Genomic DNA, 21,666 nt, shown 5'->3' on the forward strand with positions numbered 1-21,666 from the left:
TTCTCTGAAGCTGCTTATTGACATCCAAAGATTCTACTGTGGACCAAAAGATCTAAAAGCTTTAAGTCACTGGAGGGTATTAAATGATAAGCAAATTCACATTTCTAAAGTAATTCTACCAATTTATTAGCAATGCTAGCTCCTGTTGCACAGTAGGGGAGATAATAACGAAGCCTTGTTAAAGTGCAATACGGTATCTTCTATGCAATGTCTTTCTTTTCATTTGTGATAAAGTCAATAAAGCAGCACTGTGTCTTCTTGAAGTCTCAAACAATAGTCTGCATTAAATCTCCTGTGCAAAATCAGGGACAGTAGTTCACTGGAAAAATAAGCATCTGTTCTTGCTAATGCTGATGGCCTTCTAAAAATCATTAAACTATTCTAAATTGTAGATGATAAAACAAATCAGAAGAGTTTTCATTTTTTTCCAAAGTAAAGAGAAAATCTATCTCCCTTGTAAATACTTCTTTGTTCTAATTTGTTCAGTAACATAAATCCCATAAGACATGTCTCCCATAGGGGCTGCCTACATCCCATTCTCCCACCATCATCTAGCTTGCACTCAGTGCCTTTTTAACTTGGCTTGATAAAGGTTTGCCTTCTGTGCATCGAGGCAGACTGTAGCTCCTGCTGACTCCTGAGTCCTGCTGCCTCTTCTCTAGTAACAGGCTCAAAAGAATTGGTGCATGGGGCATAGCTGAAACAGGCTTCAGCTCCAATTCCTTTCAGCCTCAGCTAAAACTGGGCTGGTTTGCAGTGGGAGTAGCTCACACAGCTTCATTCTCCCAGAGATACATAAAATTTCAGCTGGACTACACTTTTCTTTGTTTGCTTATTCCTTCTGCTATATTGTATTTTAAATCCACCTTCTCTTGCTCTAGATACATAATACTTCTGCAGTGTAAGGACTGAGATGCTATTTAACAATACTTCTTAAAAGCTTTCCAGACGCATCATCCCAGGTTTGGACATAGAGCACCTAAACATACTGCAAGACACAGAAGAGTCATGAAACAAAACATCTCCTAACAAGAAAGTTAAGAATCCTGGTGGTCATGGTAGAGTAGAATCTTACATTTAACCTTTCCTGCAACAAGACCAAGGACTCCAACAGCAAAACCAAAACCAACATGGAAATAAAATGGCCTGATTGCCTGGTTTGCTAGCTAAATACAGAAGAAAATGTTAGCCTCTGCTCAAGGATTGTTCTGTTCTGGTTCCCTTCTACATCACGGGTGATTTCTACTACCACCACATGTAATCAAGAGACAACACCTGGTGAAGACCAAGTTACCCAAAGCAGCACAGGGAAGAAGAATTTCTGATTAATGAAATGCACACAGCCAGGTGGTGCCTATGGTAGCCATATGTCACAAAAGGTAAGTGAAGAGCGAACATGGTTAAAAGCTGGTTTTGTTTTATCAATTCTTTCCTCCCCCCACTATTGTGCTTCCATTTTGATGGAATACGTTTAAAGGTGTAAAAGACGGAAAAGTAGGTTACTTCTTTCTGAGCTTTTTATTTCTGATTTGTTAAGTTACGGCAGTGATTGTTGATCACTTTACCAAAGTTGCCAGGCAGTGGCATTTTCTACTGCTCAAGTCAATAGGTTGGTGGTGAGTTACTGGTTCACAAACTATGAGGCAACACATGAATTAAAAAAGCAACCTGAGGAGGAACCCCGTTTGCTTCACCACTCTTTGTATGGCCTGGACCTGAAAGGGCTAAGTGAGATCACCACACACCACCAGGAGGGAGCTCTTACATTGCCACTGGAAAGGGCTGGAAGCTGATGCTAGATAAATTCAGATTAAAAAATTAGGTGCATATTTTCACAACAAGAACAGGTAACTGCTAGCATAGCTGTGGGAGGTCCTTCACCATGATCAGCATTCAAACCAAGAAGTTTATTTGAAGCATGAGCTCAGACTTAAACAGGAGACTATTCAACAAAGTGGTCCAGATTGTACTATCCCAGCTCCTCCAAAGCCCCAGTAGCAAGGCATGGCAACTCAGTGCTCTCTGGTCTGACCGCTCAGCGCTCACCACCCTGGCTGAGGGCCTCTGGTGCTTCAGTCTCTGTTGGTTTCACTCCTCCACAACTGACACCACCTTCACAGTCTCCTAACCACAGATGAAATTTTCTTTCCAAAACTGTTAAACCATGTCTCAACTTTTGCCCTGGCAGCAAACTTAGAGCCAACAGCAGATACCATGCAGGGCCAGCAAAAAAATCCAACTGTCTTCCAAACAGGTTTTTGTAAAGTTTGCCTAGTCTTGCCTGGGGTTCAGCATATTAGGTGCTGAAGCTTTCTTTGGCCACTACCTACAGAAGACTCAAAATCCTATCTTAGTTTGCAGATTTTCAAAGTAGAAATCATGTCTCCCAGTAGAGGCATATGCTGCGATGCAGGTGCAATTCTAGGAACTTGGGCACTGTAACACCACAAACAGACATCATAATTTCAGATTAATTCTACTTGGATCACACTTGAGTTCCCACTCCATGCTTCCCAGTTATGATATTCATCCTCCCAAACAGCTCCATGGGTTCCTTTTGGTAATCACATCCTTCAAAACATTTGTCCCTGTTATGTCTACCAACATCTACATATTCAAAACAGTCTCTGAAGCACATGCTAAACATCTGTTTCAACCACTTTTCTCCTTAAGAGTTTAAGCTGTTCGCTGGAAAATTGCCATCCTAATGGCTAACTCCTCTGTTAGTGAACTGGAGAATTCATTTTCCATTTATTGATTGTTCCCTAATGAAGAGTCATAAAGGTGCCAGAGATTCTTGACCAGACACTACTTAATTAGTAGTAAAGTGCATAAAATCACAAATCAAACCAAGCTCTTTGTCCAACAGCTCTGTCACTGTAAAAGAAGACAACAACATAATTTTCTGCTTACACAGAAGTCTGTAAAATTTTATTAGTAAAACCCTAAGGAAATTTAAAAATATATATAAATTGTTCACTTCCTTCCACTTCCTAGAAACCAAGTAGATCTTCCAGAATCAAATCAGATTTTGCTGAAGGAAGTATTCTTCATAAAGGATCCAGCAACAGGCATCATACCTAAATTTACTTTGGTAAATACCAATAAAACATTTGTGTTTTGAACAGTATCAGAAAGACTTATGTTACGTACAAAGACGTAACGCAAAGCATCCAGAAGATATTAAAATGTACCTCTATTGGATCTGTCTTTTCATCATTGTGGCTCATACAATAGTCCAACTTTTACGTTCCCTCAAGCTACACTGTGTTGGAGTGCTTTCTGAGGATACCTGCACTCAAGATGGCAAGACTGAGCAAGAACTCCATTAAATATCAAGGGTTTTTTTCTCTCAAAGACTCAAAAAAACCCCAACAAACCCTGAATAACTGGTATCTACTCACAAGCCTTCCAAATTAAATCATCCTGAAAGTTAATTCCCTCTCTTCCATATGATTTACATTCTCAATAAGTGAGAAAACAGCAGGAAGGAAAAAAGTCAACGAATAGAAGGAGGCAAAAGCCCATCTCTATCTGGTAATAGCACTGCTGCTTCTAGAATGATCTCTACTTTTTTAAGGCATCTGTCCTCAGAGTAGTAAGGTGGCTTGCATTCTTTAGGATAACATAAGAGCACACAAGGAAATAAAGATTCATGATTTTTAAAAAAAATCCATTAAATATGGATGCCCTTACAGTAATCTACAATCCCTGATGTAATTATTACCACATATGTAAGAAAATACCCTCAGTCTGTTCGAAAAGTACAGTCTTCTGTTTTACTAAAATACACCACTTCAATGCCAACCACTTACCCAGAAAAAAACTCAAAATTTCATTCATGATCTGTCCTGTATTCAGCAGACAACATGACACCAGCTTTAACCATCCAAAACTTCTGGCCCCCTTATCATAATGATAAACAAGTGTACTCCCCCAGAATGACAGCAGGTTTGCACAAACAGAAAATTAAGTAGGACAAGCATATAAACAACCACAGTAAGGCAAATATCCAAAAAGGACAGGATAGCAAAGATATCTATGGACTTCTCAGATGTAAGAATCTGACTTCCTTACCATAACCCATTATTCTTTTGGGGTTTTTTAAATAATAATAATAAAATTAAACAACCACATCTTGGCTATCCCAAATAATTTCAGTAGGTCTTCCACAGTGTTCTGTTTTGTGCTCACAGCATATGAAACTAGATGCTCACCAGTATGCCTCCTAAGAAATTTAACTCCCAGCAATAGAAAATAAGAAAATCATAGAAAATAAAATTACAATACAATGGGACAGCTGACCACAGAAGCTCAAGAAGGGTCACCAGCACACTGCAGAGCAAGGCTGTACAGAAATCTCTGCTTACCCCTTGTTCGGATTCCAGCAGCTCTGTTTTGACTCTGACTGCCGGCATCCCATCCAGCATTAACATTCTGTTCTCAAAGGCGCTGATATCCTAAGGCAAGAAAAGGACAAGGTTAACAAAAAGTTATTAAAAACACTTAGTTTAATTCACTGATTGAGTTTTACGATATTGTAGAAGTAAAGTTTCTTTTAGTGGAAATTAACAAAGGCATAATACAAATTTCAAGGAGTAGCTACCAAGTTACTCCTGTTGTAACAGTAAATTATACTTGCAGTTATCCTTAAAGAGAAATAAGCCTTTGTCAGCAACAAGGGAAAACCACCTCCAATTATTATTTTTTAATTTGAAATTAATCACACAGGTGTACATATATAAATTCCTTGCTTTAGAACTGGAAAGGAGAGCAGTGACATCAAACAGGTTCAGGCTTTTGGCAGTATACTTAGATATATTTATTTCAATAAAAACACTTTAAACTTTTTTATTACCTAGAGAAAGCACAGGCTTTAATTCAAAGAATCTCAGGGGTTGGAAAAGACCTCTGAAGATCACGGAGTCTAACCCCTCTGCCAGGGCAGGACCAAAAACTAAGTAAGATCAGTCAGAAAGGCATCCAGATGGGTCTTGAAAGTCTTCAGAGAATGAGACTTCACAACCTCTCTGGGCAGCCTGTTCCAGTGCTCCATCACCCTCACTGTAAAAAAGTTCTTCCTCATATTGAGGTGGAACTTCCTGTGCTCTAACTTGCATCCATTGCCCCTCATCCTATCACAGGGCACGACTGAAAAGAGATTGACCCCTCCTTCTTGACATCCACCCTTCAGATATTTCTATACATTCATAAGATCCCCTCTCAGTCTTCTCCTCTCTAGACTAAACAGCCCCAGGTCTCTCAGCCTTTCCTCATAAGACAGGTGTTCCAGTCCCTTAATCATCCTCGTATCCCTCTGCTGGACTCTCACAAGCAGATCCCTGTCCCTCTTGAACTGGGGACCCCAGAACTGGACACAACACTCTGAGAAGTTATAGAAAAGGCAGGCACACACACCCTATAAATTAACATATACCAACTCCATGTGAAAATTCCCATGTACTCACTTCCGACACAAAATAAATATTTTAAAAACCTGCATTGCCCTTGCAGTAGTGGGCAGGATATGCTCACAGCTTCAAAGTGAAATAAGATTTGCAGAATAATGTTTCTCTGAATCAACATCCTTGCTCTGAACATCTCATTCCACTGTTGGCTGGAGCAGTTTATGTTGGCATGCAGGACAATCTCTTGTGCCTTCAGGTCAACTGAGTTCAACATACCTCAACTTGAGTCAATTTCTCTATCTCAGCCAAGGCTCAAGGCTGGTGTCTGAATGCTAGTCCTTTCAGCTGCCATTTAGTTTGTACAACATGTGAAAAATAAAAGACATTTTATCCCTCAAGCTAGAATCTGACCTGATGAATCTGGACACCTTGGTCAGCGGTACAGAAATACAAAGACATCACAGCTATTTTCTAATAGCAAAACTTCACCACGTATCACTTGTGGCTCATTCACAGCCACTTACTTATCCACAGCCCCATCTGGAAGGTAGCACTCAGGACTGGAAACTCACCTCCACTCTAAACATCACCTTGTAGTCCTCAATAACTGCACTGTAAGGGAAAAAACACTTCCCCTGTGTTTCACAGGCAGCTAATCTCTTCTCTACTGCATGGTGCTGTTACTCATAAGGAGTATACTACTCATAGTCCTATTTCTTAGAGTGGCTACTTCAGGGGAAATTTTAGAAAAATAGTCAGTCCTAATGGAGCTTCCAAAATGCATTTTTAATATCTAAATTACTTTTAATATTTTCTTTGTTCCAATTAAGGTACCTCATCCCAGAATCTTCATTTTCAGTGACATAAATATTGCAGCAACTGTTTATTTCCATATGCTCATTTACTTTATTGTAATTTAAATAACATGCTGAAAAGCAGGGAAACCAATATGCCCATGCTCCAACACAGTGCCACAGGCAGAGCAAATGACCTGCTTAAAATCCCCGTTGTCCTCACTTTGAACCTTCATGTATTACAACACACAGAGCTGCAGTTTGATACTACAGGGCAGGCAGGAACTTGATGGCAAAGCAGATAAGCAAATGTAACAGAAAATGAATTCTCTATCTTTTCCCTTACAAATAGTCCTAGGTCATATAAAGCTCTAAATGCTAACTTAAAAAAAACTTCAGATTAAAATTTTCAGCAAAACACCTCCACATTCAAGCATGTGTGCATGAAGACAAGTGAGCTGCTGAGATATCCTAGCCCATACTATGCTACTGCCGTGTATCTACCGGATTTTCAACTTGACACAACAGGAAAAAGAAGAAAAAAATGCTCCTCCGACGTTCTTCTCAGCAATTTATTTTGTGCACCTTAATTTCTATTCAGTGTTTGAGGCACGAGATGGGGAAAAAGCAGGAGGGATTTCAATGCCACAAAACAGCTGGCTGAAATTGTTCCCAGGCTTCACATCCCTCTTCCCAGCAAGGGCGGTGCTCTGTTTACTTATCAGCAGCGGATCTCGGGTGTCATGGGGCTCCGGCACCTTGGATGTGGTTTGGGTGGAGCAAGAGCAGGAGCCAGCCTAGCATTCCTGGTTCCCCCAGTGCCTATTCTGCAAGCAGAGAGGTCCCTCCCTCTACTTGATTTATACACAGCACAGTTGAGTTTTACAGCAAGATCAGGAATATACCATCATCAAGCATCCCTCAGGCTGTTCAGCTTGTAGACAAAGAAGGATGAGCTGATATTGCTTCTTGTCCCTGAGGAGGTCTCACCCGCCCAAACGAAGGGACGAGGCTGGCTTGTTCAGGAGGTGCAGGCAGGAGGAGGGGGGAAGACAAAGCACCACCGAGGAAAGGCACATTTAATGAACTGTTAGAATCTGATTAGAGGCTAATGTCCCTTTTAGTGCTTTGTACCAATTTACAGCTGATATACTTGAACCATTTTTCCCCACTGGCTGTGATAAACTCATTAGTTTTAAAAATGCAAGCTAACCAGAGCCTTTGAAGTTAAAAATGATAAATCATGAAAACCTGACTAGTTCATGTACCATTTAACACATTTACATTTAACTAAATTTCCATAGTGCTCGCTTTCCCTTTTGTTCTCTAAAATCATGTTTTTTAAAGCAACGCTCTGCCTTTTGAGTGCCAGCCTGAAGAGTGAATGCAGTGAACAGCTCTGGCTTCTGGGTCATTTATAATTCAGAGTAGCAATAATCACAGAAGTAGACTCTTTACAACTATTTGATCCCTTCTGCATTTATTACTGGAAGGACACTGTGTGACACATCCTGGGGGCAGAGGAGGGAGGCACCGAGTAGAGCCAGTCTGTGTGCTGCATATATGGATGACATGTTCAGCCCAATAGTTGCCCAGAGAGCTAGTTTTTCCAAACTGCACTCTCCTGCCATAACCAGCTTTTGCACTACAGTATGCTTAAAGCCTTTCAGCAAATCCAATGTTAATTGCTGAGGTTTGCTTACAGTGGTCAGTCATCTAAGGCAAAGGGGCTTGACTCATCCCCAGCGGAGCTGGGAGTGTTAATGTGGTTCCCCTGGGAGCCTTTCTGGTCAGCCAGGCAGATGGAACAGCCACACCTGAGCGGGGCCAGGCTGCTCCAGCACCCCACGTTAATTGATGATACTCAGGAGACCCACCAGCACAGACTGCCAATATGATGCATTGAGTCAATACATTTTTCAGGCTACAGTCACCTCCTGGCTCACTCGACTCTCTTCACTGAGTGCGAAAGCTAATCTCCACCTCCCAGGTGAAGGTGACCTGAATTCTTATGACAGCCCTTCATTCTCTGTTCTCCTACCTCAAACCCACCTGCTGGACTCCAGTCATCCACCTAGGTAAAACACATAGCAGATATATGTCCTAAACTGGGCATATAATCAAGCCAAACTTTGCATGACCTTACCAAAACATCTGTTCTCTTGAATCAATAAACTAACTCATCCTAAAAGAGATCAACCTCTTCTTACTTGGTGACATCCGTTGGAGCCTTTCACTAATCACTTGCATACATTTATTCCCTTGAAAGATTAATTAAAAACACAAATCATACCCAGGCCCGTATGGGCGACTGCTATTAGAACAGTTGTTACAGGAGATAGCAGGCGACTGCTATTAGAACAGTTGTTACAGGAGACAGATCAGCTTTCAGGCTTACAAGCTCTTTTTTAGAAAGGCTATGGCAATCAGTCTAATAACAAGACTCTCCCCCCTCCTAAAAAGCCTCCATTTTCAGTACAGCACTGCTGTAGCTACAACTAGTATTGCTTTCATGCAGACAACTTTTTGTTGCAAGTTTTAATTGAATTACCTTCACCCTTAGAAGAAGATAGAGTAAAACCAGAACTTGTATCTCACCTCCCAGCATCTTGTAGTGCTTGTTTAATTTTATGAATTATACTATCATGAAATCTGGCTCCATCAATGAGAAGAGCTGTGCTTTTGTAGCCAAGTATTTAATTTGGCTACACCGTATGTTTGAAAATAAAGCTGTACACTTTTAACAGGGGAGCTGGTGTCGCTACCAACCTCCCTCCTGTCCTGAGAAACCACCAAAGACACCTCTAAACCACCTCCATAATTTCTTCTGATGATGGAAATTGCATAACCCCATCCTACACCAGAGCTGTCTCTCCCACTCTTCAAAATTTTCACATCTAGCTACTCAGTACTAGAGCACAGAAAATTAAATTACACTCTCCCAGACCTGGCCAGACTGTGATGGGCATGACCCCACACAACCCAAGGAAGAAAGCAGTGAGCTCAGGCTTCAGAGCAGCCAGAATACAGAGCTCACATTTTCTGCATGGATCAACAAACATCTATGGTCTTGTGCAAGACAGTCTTGTCCTCTTGTTTCATCTCATTAAGACAAGAGATACGCCGAAGCAAGGTGGATTACACTAGTTACTGATGCCACTAATGAGGGTAACAGGCTTACTTAATGACACTGAAGATGTGCGGGTGAAACAAAGCCAATGATGATTCTGAACTTTTCTGTGACACACAAAATACTCAGCTGACAATTCAATGCTTCATAACTCTGGTGGACTGACCTTAGCCAGCTGCCAGATGCCCACCAAGCTGCTGTCATACTCCTCCACCTCAAAGGGACAAAGGAAGAAAATAAAATGGAAAAGCTCATGGGTCAAAATAGGGAGATCACTTATGAGGTACCATCACAGGCAAAACAGTCTTGATTTGGGGAGAATTCATTTAGCTTATTGGCAATTAAAACAGAGTAGGATGGTAAGAAATGAACATAAATCCTACAACACCTCCCCCCACTCTTTTCTTCTTACTAGGCTCAGCTTCAATCCCTCATTCCAATTTTTCTTTTACTTTTCTGTACAGACTTACTTCTAATGTAACACACTCTCATTTTGAGAAATGAAGAACCAGATGGGGGAAGAGCAGTCTCCAACTCAACATTCGAGCTACAGGAAAAGGTTTTAAATTTAAGTGGAGTGCATTTGAACAGGTAAGAGCCAAGAACACCCCTTAAGAAATCCTTCCGTCTCAAAGCTATGACTTATAACTTTACCTGCTCCAACTTCTAGCTATTTTTACGCAAGTTTTCTGCACTTGCAGTTAACTTCCTAATTCATCATTATATTCTCATTTTATTGTTCCAGAAGTCTAATACTTGTAAAAAGCTTTCTTGATAGCTCAGGAACATGAATTTTTAAGTTTTCCAATTTTTACAGGCATCTTAGAAACATCATGGAGCTAACCATGAAATAGCCTGTGTCATTTATATCCCCTAGCAATGTCTTTATCTTGTTGATTTTTCTGAACTTGAGCATCTGAATTCACACTATTCTCATTACTTACACTACTATACTGAAATTATCCATCAGTGAAAAGCTGAGGTCTTATGCTGTCTGTTGCTTTCAAAGTATGACAGGTTCTTTTAAAGATATGACTAGGTAAGATTTCCAAAGTTCGAAATTGTTTGGGTTTTTTTTTTCCTCATTTGAAAGGATAAGAGAAGAATGGCAGATTACCATTTCTTCTCAAATATAACTGTCTCCATAGGGAGAGGAAGCCAAGGAGAATGTCTTCTTTCCAAATTCTCACAGGAAAGAATCACTCAATCGCCTACTACTTCTGTCTCCTAATGTTCTTCATTTCCAACTAAGTCCTTTGTATACCATACAAAGAGATTTGTTAGTCACTTAAATGTAGTTACCTTTACAGTGAAGCATGCCATTTAGCACTGCCACAGAATGTATAAGAGCAGTTCATTCCAAAAACTGAAGAAAACAACCATACCATAAAAAATAAAAGCAAATTTATGTGGCTACAAAATAATCACTCAGCTGGGAGTTCTGCCGGGGAATCAGGGTTAACAGCCCATGTCTTGCCATAAGATCTTCATCACATGTAATTATGTCTATAGCTGTGTGAAATGTTCATAATGAAATCAGAGACTCTCGTAGTTCTGTATACTACCTCAGAGATTTGAATCTCCAGTCAAATTCATTAGAAAAGAAAAGGATCACTGGCATTTATTGACACTTTAAGGAAAACCAAAACAATTTTTTAAGAAAAAGTAGAGTGAAGCCTTAAACATCACAGTGTTTCCATGTGAAACTGGGTGGGGTTGATTTGAGTTCATTTCAATTGAAAATTAAATTCCTTTAGTGAGAAAAGAATGCAGAGCTTGCAGAAGCCTGACTGAACAACATGAACATACAAGCTGTGGCTTATGTCTTACTTAAAAAACCAAAAGCTTAAAACAGTACAGCAATGGACTTCTGGAAATACGCTAGGACAGCAGCTCAGCATGTGACTGTGAAGAATAATTAACTAAAGCTAAGAACAAGGTTAGTTCTCACTGATCTACATACCTCTCTCTGGTCTGCTTGTTAACCCTGAACAGAGCTCAGGGTTGACCCAAATGCTGTGCATGAAATTCCATACGTCGCCTCATGCCACAGGAGGCATCATAGCTCTAAGCTCTCCATGAAGGCCTCTGAGTGTGGTCTACTTTTTACAGCCACTCATGCCCAGACCTCAACAGCAGCTGATGGTACCAATACCTGAGAAGCATGTGACATGGATGGCCTTCAGCTTGCATTATCCTGCTAAGATCCTTGTCTGACATACCAGATCTTGTCCAGCTGTATCCCACTGCTACCAGTACAAAGATGTACACATACAACATAAGCTTTTTCAATTCTTATTCTGGTGTCTAGATCCTTAAAAAAAAAGAAACAACAAAAACAACCCCCCACAAAAAAACCCTAATTTTGCAGACAGCAGGTTTCCAAAAGCTGTTAAGTAGCCAAATCCCCAGGGACACAGCTATGTTTTAATTTGCTATATATATATTTTACAAATCTGCCTCCAGCAAAAAAGTTCAAGTCCCAACAATATTCAGTGAAGAGATCTCATGTTTTGCTGCTAAAGTATTTTTTGTTTGGGTTTAAATAGTTTTAAGAAATATAAATAGATGTGGTCAGCTTCCAGGTGACAGAGGAGTGTCAAGTGCACTAGCAACTGGAGGCCAATCTGCTATTTCTCAGACTCAGCAGGCAATTCAGTCAGCTTAGACTGCTTAAAATCCCTCTACATCAGCTCTGCTCTCCTGTCACTTTCAGCTGTCTCTACAAAAAATTACTGATCACTCCTGTAGTAATTCAAAGTATGCTAAAAGTAACAGTAATTACACCAGAGCCATACGTTTAACATCCCTTCTAAATATTCACAGAATATTTAATAAGATTTTTGTGAATATCAATGGATTCATTAAGTATTTCTGGATTTTCTTTATCTTACACTTAGAAGTCCTGCTTAACCAAAACAAAAAACCTAACACCCTACCCCCAAAACCAACAGAAAAAGAGAGCCAAAAAAGAGCCATCATTTAGGAGAGACATATACTTAAAAAAATATTAAGTTTGGAAAAAGCATAAGTTGAATTTATCTTGACACTACAGTTAATTTAAAAAAACCCTTTTCATAACACTACATGATGCATAATACTAAAATAAACTCTTTGATAGTTTCCTTTGTGTTTTTAAACCACAGACAAGTAGCAAAGACTGCTATCAAGTGGAAATTTATTACTTTTCCACACAAAAACCCTAGTAATTGGCTTTGACTGCCACTTTTTTTTGACCACAGGTACAAGTCAAGTGGTTTTAAAAAACTATTACTCAATTTGCAAAGTAGTTTTCTGCTATCTTACGTGAACTGTTCCCAAGTCTGGAGAAGATTTTTAAGAACATAAGGCTTAAAACTAAAACCAAACACCCCCCACCCCAACAAACAAACAAACAAAAAACCTTGCAATAGGAAATATAAAAAGAATGTTAAAAGCTCTACAAATATATTTATCAAATTTACTAAGCCATATACTGCTTGAAGGTTACCTTTACTCTTAGGTGGGCTTGAGAAAAAAATTTACATCAACAGCTGCTGAGAATAGTTTCAGGTCAGTTTTTCATGTAAGAAGTCCCCTGTCTTTTGCCTTCTACCAAAAACTAAAATCAAAGTTCAGATAACAAAAAAGTAAGTCTCAGGTCACAGTAAAGTTTTAATTAATTTCTGGTGCTAGAAGGAGTATGTAACATCAACAGAGTGTCAGGGGAACAATTCTGTCATCTGACAAAATTTTGTTTTATCTGCTAATTGTCTAAATTGTGACCATTTTCCATTTGCTGAGCAAATGAGCTTTGAATGGCACTGCCAAGGTGCTTACCAGCAAATACATGACTGAAATTTTACTCTGAATTCTGCCCTTACTTGCTCTGGTAGGAAAATGAGCTGCTGAAATCATGGGGAGCTGGCTGGCACACTTTCTCCCCACCTGCCAAAGTGCAAAGTCTGCTTCCATGAAGACAGATACAACATGGGCGCTGCACACTGGAGAATAAAGGGAGCATTTAGCATGCAGTAGTAGCCACAGTTTAATGGAAAATTTCTGTCCAATATGTCTTGTGGGAGGCCAAAGAGCCAAACATAGCTGCTTTTTGCCGAGATGTCATCTACAGGATCTGCTTGGCTCCATCACTCCCCATAGCCCAAAGGGATCATCACCTCAAAGCAACAGCACCTTCAGCTCTGCCATCACAAAGCCCCAGAGGGAGCAGTGAAACAATCACATCATAAGCCTGGACACCATCACTTTCTCCATAAATTCCACTAGCCCTTCCCATCCTGGACTTCAAAAAAAGCAAACATGCTACCAACAGCACTGTATGACCCACTGGAGCACAACTGGCCAGAGGATCATCCCTATCCCTTTAGTTTGGGGATAAAACTATTGTTCCTCCAGGTGCTGTTTACCTTCCTCTAGGATAAAATAGTGATAAACTGATTGTCAGCACCAAGAACTGAATTCTTACAAATCACAGACAGTACAGACTATATCCTCCAAGTAAGAGCAATGTAAGGTAATGCTGTCATTAAACATACCTAAGTGCCTTCTAGCAGCTGGGCCACAAAAATTTGAAGCAGCTGGTATCATTCTTAGTCAGCAGAAATGTTTCTCACTTATCGGATAGCTCCAACATATAGGCAGAATGAAAAGGAAATCAGGATAAGCCAGCTTTCCACCTTCAGGTGAAAAATGTAACTGCTAAAATTTAGGAAATTCAATTAAGCCTTCTTTTTATTTCAGATTTACTTTGTTCACAAGCAATTTATGTTTGGGGTTTTTTTTACCATAAAAGACAGAGCAGTATTCGGCACCTCTCATTTCCAAACCTGGCTGCTCATTTCCAGCTCAGCTTGTTGCCCTGCCAGCTACAAGGACACAGCAAACTCCCTGCAGCCTTGATAGGAGGTGGGTGAGAACACACTTGGGTGCAGCTGCATCCTCCAACACCAGATATCATCGGACACACCTGCAGGGAGCACAGCCAGTTCTCACAGGACCTCAGAAACAGTCTGCCACCATTCACGCACAAACTCATAGCTATGGCAAGGTGTTAAGTGATGAAACCAAGAATGTTCTTTGCACAGCCCTATTCCAGCTGCTAGGAAAAGCCAGAACCACAGCCTTCACCCAGCAGCTCCACTGGAGCAAAGGCACTACCAAGAGTGCTGGTGTTCGCAAAACTGCGCGTGAAGAGCACCCGATTCAGCCACATGCCAAAATAACAAACGAATAAATAAATAAAGATGGAGGATTGCATGATCAGATGAAAAAGCCAGACAATTTGCTAGCAGCTGGCATCACTCCATCACCTCTCTCTGCACCTTTTGCACAGCACCTCACGGGCGTATGGAGGAATGGTAGGTGCTTGATGCGCTTCTTGCCGTGGAGCAAATAAACTGCTTACTCTGACATTTCAAAAGAAAGGCTGCAAGCTCTGATGAAAGTCCCAAACTGCAAATGTTTAACGTCCTGTCGCAACCCAATCTCTGTTCTATTTAACATTAGTTTGAGGCTTCCTGCTCCTCACAGGCTTCAGTGCAAACTCCTGGGAAAATATTAATATTAAAGCTGGCAAGTATCATTTGTTATAGTCTAAAAAATGGGAAAACATTTTCTTCACATAGTGAACAACGTACAGAGCACCTCAATTCATGAATAAGAATTCTTAAGTATCCACCAAATACGTGAAAAAATTGTCTAAAATTACATACTGCTCTCAGACTGCTCACAACTTCTAGATACAAGCTGATACCCGATTGCTCATAGGAGGAACATTCTTACCCAAGACACCAAAATGCTTGTGTACAAAACTGTCAAATGAGATCCCACAAGCAATGAATTACTGTGGAACTAGGCTCCACTTTAAAAGCAATTCTAATTAAGTGTTAAGAATTTCTAATTAACAAGTTTCAAATGTCTCCAACACACATTTCCCACAGATTCTCAGAGAAGTAGTGATTTGTCACATTTAAAAAATAAGAGTAGTGGACGTGAATAAAATTACTGCCAGTAATTAAAATAACTGCATAACTTCAAGATTAAAGAGTACTTTAAGTAACTGTGAGTATAGCCACAAAAATGACAGAAAAACATCAGGGAGATATATTAGTAGCACACACAGCACTGCATTATCAGATGCTTTGAGGTTTCATGATAGCATCTTAAACATTCAGAGATACCGAATTTGCTATATACAGCCAAACTAAGCATAAATACTAAATTTAAGTTTATAAACAAAATAAGTGAGTGTGTGTCTAAGGGAAAGACAAGATAAATGAGTAATTGATTTATAACACAATTTTACAGCATGAAACTTCATGGAAACCTGGAAAATTTGGGAACAATAAATGCTATTGCCAATGCAGGGGTTTTTTCTTAGGATCTCAGGATAATTCACGTGGGAAGGCATCTCAGGAGGTCTTCAGTCCAACGTCCAGCTCAAACCAGGTGCAGCTCAGAGATCAGACCAGAATGCTCAGGGTTATATCCGGTAAGGTCTTAATAATCTCAAAGGATGCAGATGACATGACCTCTCTGGCCAAAGCTGCTCACCTGGAAGACAGCCCTCACAGGAGTTAAAAAAAAAAAAAAAAGGTTTTCCTCACACCCAGCCTGAACCTCTCATTTTCAATGCACTACCTCTCATTCTCCCACCACACATGACTATGTACTGACCAAGACCCCGTGAGCACACATATCCTGCCAGTCCATTCCCAAAGGATTCTATAATTTTTCCATGGACAAGCAGAATGGTCTGCAGCCCTGCAGAAGACCCTTTTGGATTTATCTGAAGAGGAGTGCACATTTGTTTTCTTCTAGTCACCAGGGCTCTCCCATGGTCTGCAAGACCTTTCAAACATTGTAGAGAAGGGTGCTGCAAGGACATCAGCCAGCTATCTCAGTACCTATGGCTGCTACTGTAACTTGGAAGATTTACATGGGCAATACCATTGTTCACACACAACCTTGTTACTTCTGAAGCACCCATTAGTTACTGACTGATGTTAGAGGAAGTGAACAAAGTAAACAGTCCTTTGCCCAAACAGAAAATGGCCACGTTTTGTATTCTTATGTCTTTAAGTACAATACATGCGAAAAACATGGAAGTTAAACCAGCTCTAAACCACAGTATTCCAGTCTCAAGATTTACACTCAAGAATGAATTGACATTCTTCTGCCAAATACCTGGTAAGGATCACTGCCAAAAAGGGACCTTAACCTAGGTGGGCTACTGTCCTTCTGCAGCATTACACTCCCTGTGATTTATTCCAGAAGATGGTCTGCACATGGCATCTACAGCTTAGCACAGACTACACAGGTCTTCCTTTGCTTCCATCAGACCTTATCTGATTGCTGAAAGTACAGCAATACAGTCTGTCCATGCCTACCACCATTCCTGGCTGATTTTATGAATGGTAACATTCACAGTCAAATGATAGGGACTGGAGAAAGACAAGAACATTGCAAGCAATTGTTATTCTCACTGAAATACACAGAAGTATCACACTCAAGCTACACAGTAAAACTAAACATTCCTGATTGCTGTTGAACTCTACCTTGCATCAGAGGTGCCCTATGCAAAAGCATTTGACAGAATTGTGTGTGACTGCTAGATGTGCCCCTGCTGGGTCTTTAAATCCTCATTAGTGTTCTTTAAGTCAGTGCACCTGATTATACATTGCACAGCAGGAAGATCTAACAAGGTATTGTTATCTGCATTATCTTTTTATAACCTAGCATCACACTGCCATTAAAAATGTATAGTGACCTTATCCATGTCAAGGCTTTCAAGAAATAATGAGATAATTGGTTGTTTGGCATCATACACAGTCTTTATAGCATCTGTCAAGCCTTTAGTCACACTAATATATTTAACATTTCTCATTAGGACATCATAAGAAATTGTGCCTGTATAAGTAATATATTTATTCCCAACACGTGGCTTAGTTACACTGCATAAAATGATGTAAACAATTTTCTGTCCACACCAGCTATGTCTCACATATAATAAAATGTTTTATTAGATTTATTTTTCACCAAAAGAACTGGATGGGTTAAGCTGCTCATATTTTTAAGCAGCGATTTCTGCACAGGCATAGAGTGGTTATGTGCACTGCATCTTTCTGAAGAGATCTGGACTAGCACATTAATAAAGTGACAAACTGCCTCCATCATCATTCTGGATGCTGAAATTCAATAAACATTACTAACATATTCTAACCACTAAAATCACAGCCACAGAGGTTTCAAGAGCAATGTTTATCAGACACTGAATGATGCTGGACACAAATCTAGGGAGTAATTCCCTCAGTCGATGTAGATGATTCACATCACATTCACAAAGAACGCTTCTCGTGTTTAAAGCTCATGCCAAATCACCAGTTCACATGTAAAGTGAAAAAGAATTCTTTCATGAAAATACACGTTTTCTTAACAACCACTCCTCAGAGTACATCACCTTAAAGAATCTATGTCAGGTACTCAGCTCGTGTTCTGTGGTGAAAAGCACTAAAGCTGTATCATTGCTGATTCTGTTTATTCAGAAGTCCACCCCCTGGCTCAACACAATCAACACAGAGACTCCATCCAACCTCTGTGTGCACATGCATGCCTTAGCTATGCAGAGGTATACTTCATATTGCCTGCAGACATTAATAAATTCTGTATTTCAAGAACTACAGGGAAAAAAAAAAGCAAAAATAAAGGAGTATAATTCTATCACCTGTTTGGTGCCAGGCATAGCAGATTACCCATTCTTGGACAAAAATTGTGAAAGTCTATCATCATTTATTCTTAAACTGAAAATGTTCTCTGAAACATTCCGGTGGGGTTTGTTTGGTTTTTTGCTTGTTTGTTTTTTACAGTAATAGCAACTCTCTGTGAGTGGTTATTTGCCTGAAACACAGCAGAGCTCTGAATTTATTTTCAACCTGAAAGAATACTTGAAAGATCAATGGACTGTGCTTATTATTCTGAAACATAAAATTAACTATTAACCTGAATACACTAAAACTGGGAATAAAAAAGAAGTCACACCGCTAATCAGCTCTGAGTAACTACTAGACTAATTCAAGAGATCAGTTTTAATTCTGTTTTCACTATATCTAATTATCAAGCCCTGCAGAACCCTTCTCAGCCTTTTAAAATAGGCTACCAAATAATCCTTCTCATTTTTACCATCATCAGCTGCCATACAACTACTCCAGGGTCAGACATCAAGGTTTAGGCCTGGACTGGGTAATTTCTGGTGAAATTTTACAAGGTGGATACTAGAGAAGTACTTCACATGCTCATCATGTTGAATAGTCAACAAAGCACTTAAAAACAAGTGATTGTGCAGGATGAAGTCTTGGCTGGCTACCTGGAACATCCCCCAGCATTCAAAGTAGTCCAAGCCAATGCAAGATGGAAATGCCCAGCTTCACTCCTCACTAGCAACCAATATGGATGGGTTCATCATTTTAAGTGTCATAAGCATTCTTGAGCTGTCACCTCAGAAGTAAGTGAAGGAGGGGGAAACTTCCATCTACAACAACAACGCAACAAGCAGTAGATAGATACTTAATCTTTTCTCCCTTTAAAATTCTTATAACTTGCAAAATTTTCTAACTGAAAGCTTCAGGATTTTTAACAACAGTTTAACAGAACAACCACAGCCATGCTAGCCAGCACTTAGGTTCCTTTGCAAACCCAATGTCAGCTCAGCCACACATGGAAAAAAACATTTTTTTTCTGACTTACTAGATACACATACATGTAGGCAAATATTTTTTGGTCACCTCTATTTGGGTAAGCTGTGGAGAAGCAAGGCATAAGGAAGCTGTCCTAAAGGAGCTCCTTCAGACACTGTGACTCTTCAGGACCCTCTCCTGCGTCCTTAGGGTCTGGTGCTACGTAGCACATTTGAAGGTCTGGTAGTCGAAGTGAACTTTTCACCTTGCTTGCCTTGCTTGTATCTTAGTTAGGATTTTAGCACCATTTGGGGAACAGTTACAGACACTTTAAATCACATTTGCCTGGTGTGATCTCTTATTTATTTACTCTAAAGATCCCCACATGGGAGAGTTCAGAGTCACCGCAGTCGAAGAACGTCAATGTTTTAAAACACTTTCTGATGAAAATAACTTTGCCCTTGTAAAACATTCGTCCGGCTCTGATCCCACCAGGTCATGATGCAGACAGATCACAGCAGATATAAGCAAATGGGTTATTACTTCAATGCCCTCCCTTCCATACTGCAGTAGCTGTTACTGATACAGACTTGCGACTAGACAAAAAATACTGGTTTATAGAAACCGAACCAGAAAAAGAAACTGGTAAAAAGAAAAATTAACTTTGCACATCAACTCATAAATAATCATCACTATTCAGTATCCAGAGTAAATCTGGCAGAACTAATCCCAGCCTGTATTCTAGAATTTAGAGTGAAGCAAAGCATATTCAGAAGACCAATTAGGTATTGCCCATCACTACTGAAATCACTGGAAATATTTTAAGTTTATCATGAATAAAAGCAGAAACTAAGGCAGCTCATGGAATGCTACATTCATTAAATTGTCCCTTTTTTTCAATAGCCTAGTATCATTTTAGGCAAATAATGTCTGTGTTTCTATGCAACACTATATGACAGTAAAGTTAATACAAAAGGATTCATAAGCATTATTTTTTTCTTAACCAGAAACTAAGAACATCATTCACTCTTTTGGAAACATGCTGTGCCCAACAGTAAATCCTTTCCTCAGGCAAAAGTGTTAAGTAGTCTTGATCATAACAAACTTCATACAGACTAATCATAGAATCATAGAATCTTAGGGGCTGGAAGGGACCTCGAGAGATCATCTAGTCCAACCCCCCTGCCAGAGCAGGGTCACCTAGAGTACATCACACAGGAACTCATCCAGGTGGGTTTTGAATGTCTCCAGTGAGGGAGACTCCACAACCTCCCTGGGCAGTCTGTTCCAGTGCTCTGTCACTCTTACAGTAAAAAAATTTTTTCGGATATTCACCTTGAACCTCCTATGCTCCAATTTACACCCATTACCCCTTGTCCTATCACTGGTCATCACTGAGAAAAGCCTAACTCCATCCCCCTGACACTCACCCCTTACATATTTGTAAACATTGATGAGGTCACCCCTCAGTCTCCTTTTCTACAAGCTAAAGAGACCCAGCTCCCTCAGCCTTTCCTCATAAGGGAGATGTTCCACTCCCCTAATCATCTTTGTAGCTCTGCGCTGGACTCTTTCGAGCAGTTCCCTGTCCTTTTTGAACTGAGGGGCCCAGAACTGGACACAATACTCCAGATGTGGCCTCACCAATGCAGAATGGCACATTTATATTCAGAGTAAAGTAATAGCCAGACCCTTGCTTGAAGCCAAATACTTGGTTGAGAAGCATACAATAGGAGTTGTTACTACTGTCTACATTTAACTATACTACCTGTTCAGTGTTTCCTTGTCCATTTTCCATGCTAAAAAGATATGATCAGCTGAGGTGGAAAGAAAACACCCACACCAACCAAAGTAATTGAGCTAGTTTAAGTAAATTAAAACCTGAAACCTCCTAATGTTAATATTAAAACTTCTTTCCAACATACACCCACTTTGAAATTATGAAGGTTCAAAAACTTCTGAAATTACTGTTATTACCACTATAGAAATAAATAGCAGGTGAGCTTGATTTATAAGTGCTTTCCATATATTTAAATATGTAGCAGTTAGGATAATTACCCAGTGTATTATGAGCCTCTCACCAAGCCATGAATTACCAGTAGAGAGTATATTTTTACTGCATTAAAACCATATTTTCACAGAGATGCATATTGCTTGCCATTGCTGAAGAGCTTTAAAAGTCCTTAATAAGACAGTATGAGAGTTAAAGGGATCCAGACTATTCAAAAGAAAGGTTTGGCTCCTTGTACATGAATAGCCAGGATAATATGAACTCTGTCTCTCTGCATATATAAAAATACGATTATAGCTGCTTTCTGCAGAGATGATTAAGGCAATTCACTTGTTTTACATTCTGCGATAAAATAAACTCCACTGTCATGATGCCTGGAGCTCGTGTATCTCATCCATTATGTAAATCTCCAAAGAGAAGTTCAGCAAACATCATCTCATTGCACTTAATAAGACAACCTACACATCTAAGTTAATTTTCATCTTCCTAAGACCAACAGAAACTCCTTATGTCTTAATTTGCAAGAGAGATTCTCACTGTCATCACTTCATAACCACCAAAGCCCAAGCCCATACACTTGAAAATGAAACTCAGATGTAACTACAAGTGTTTGGGTTTTGGGGGCTGTACCATCTCCTCTAAAAGCAGGAAA

At 39.9% G+C, this 21,666-nt stretch overlaps 1 protein-coding gene across 1 annotated transcript in view; it reads right to left on the reverse strand.

Annotated features, from left to right (window-relative positions):
• Positions 1 to 21,666, reverse strand: part of KLF12 (Kruppel-like factor 12) — a 170,559-nt gene that overhangs the window by 139,161 nt on the left and 9,732 nt on the right. Inside the window, exon 2 of the mRNA XM_010003492.1 lies at positions 4,371 to 4,460. Within this exon, the coding sequence (XP_010001794.1) occupies positions 4,371 to 4,460 (90 nt within the window). The remainder of the gene's footprint in view (positions 1 to 4,370; positions 4,461 to 21,666) is intronic.

Source organism: Chaetura pelagica, unplaced genomic scaffold, assembly GCF_000747805.2.
Source record: "Chaetura pelagica isolate M959 unplaced genomic scaffold, ChaPel_1.0 scaffold106, whole genome shotgun sequence".
NCBI lineage: Eukaryota > Metazoa > Chordata > Aves > Apodiformes > Apodidae > Chaetura > Chaetura pelagica.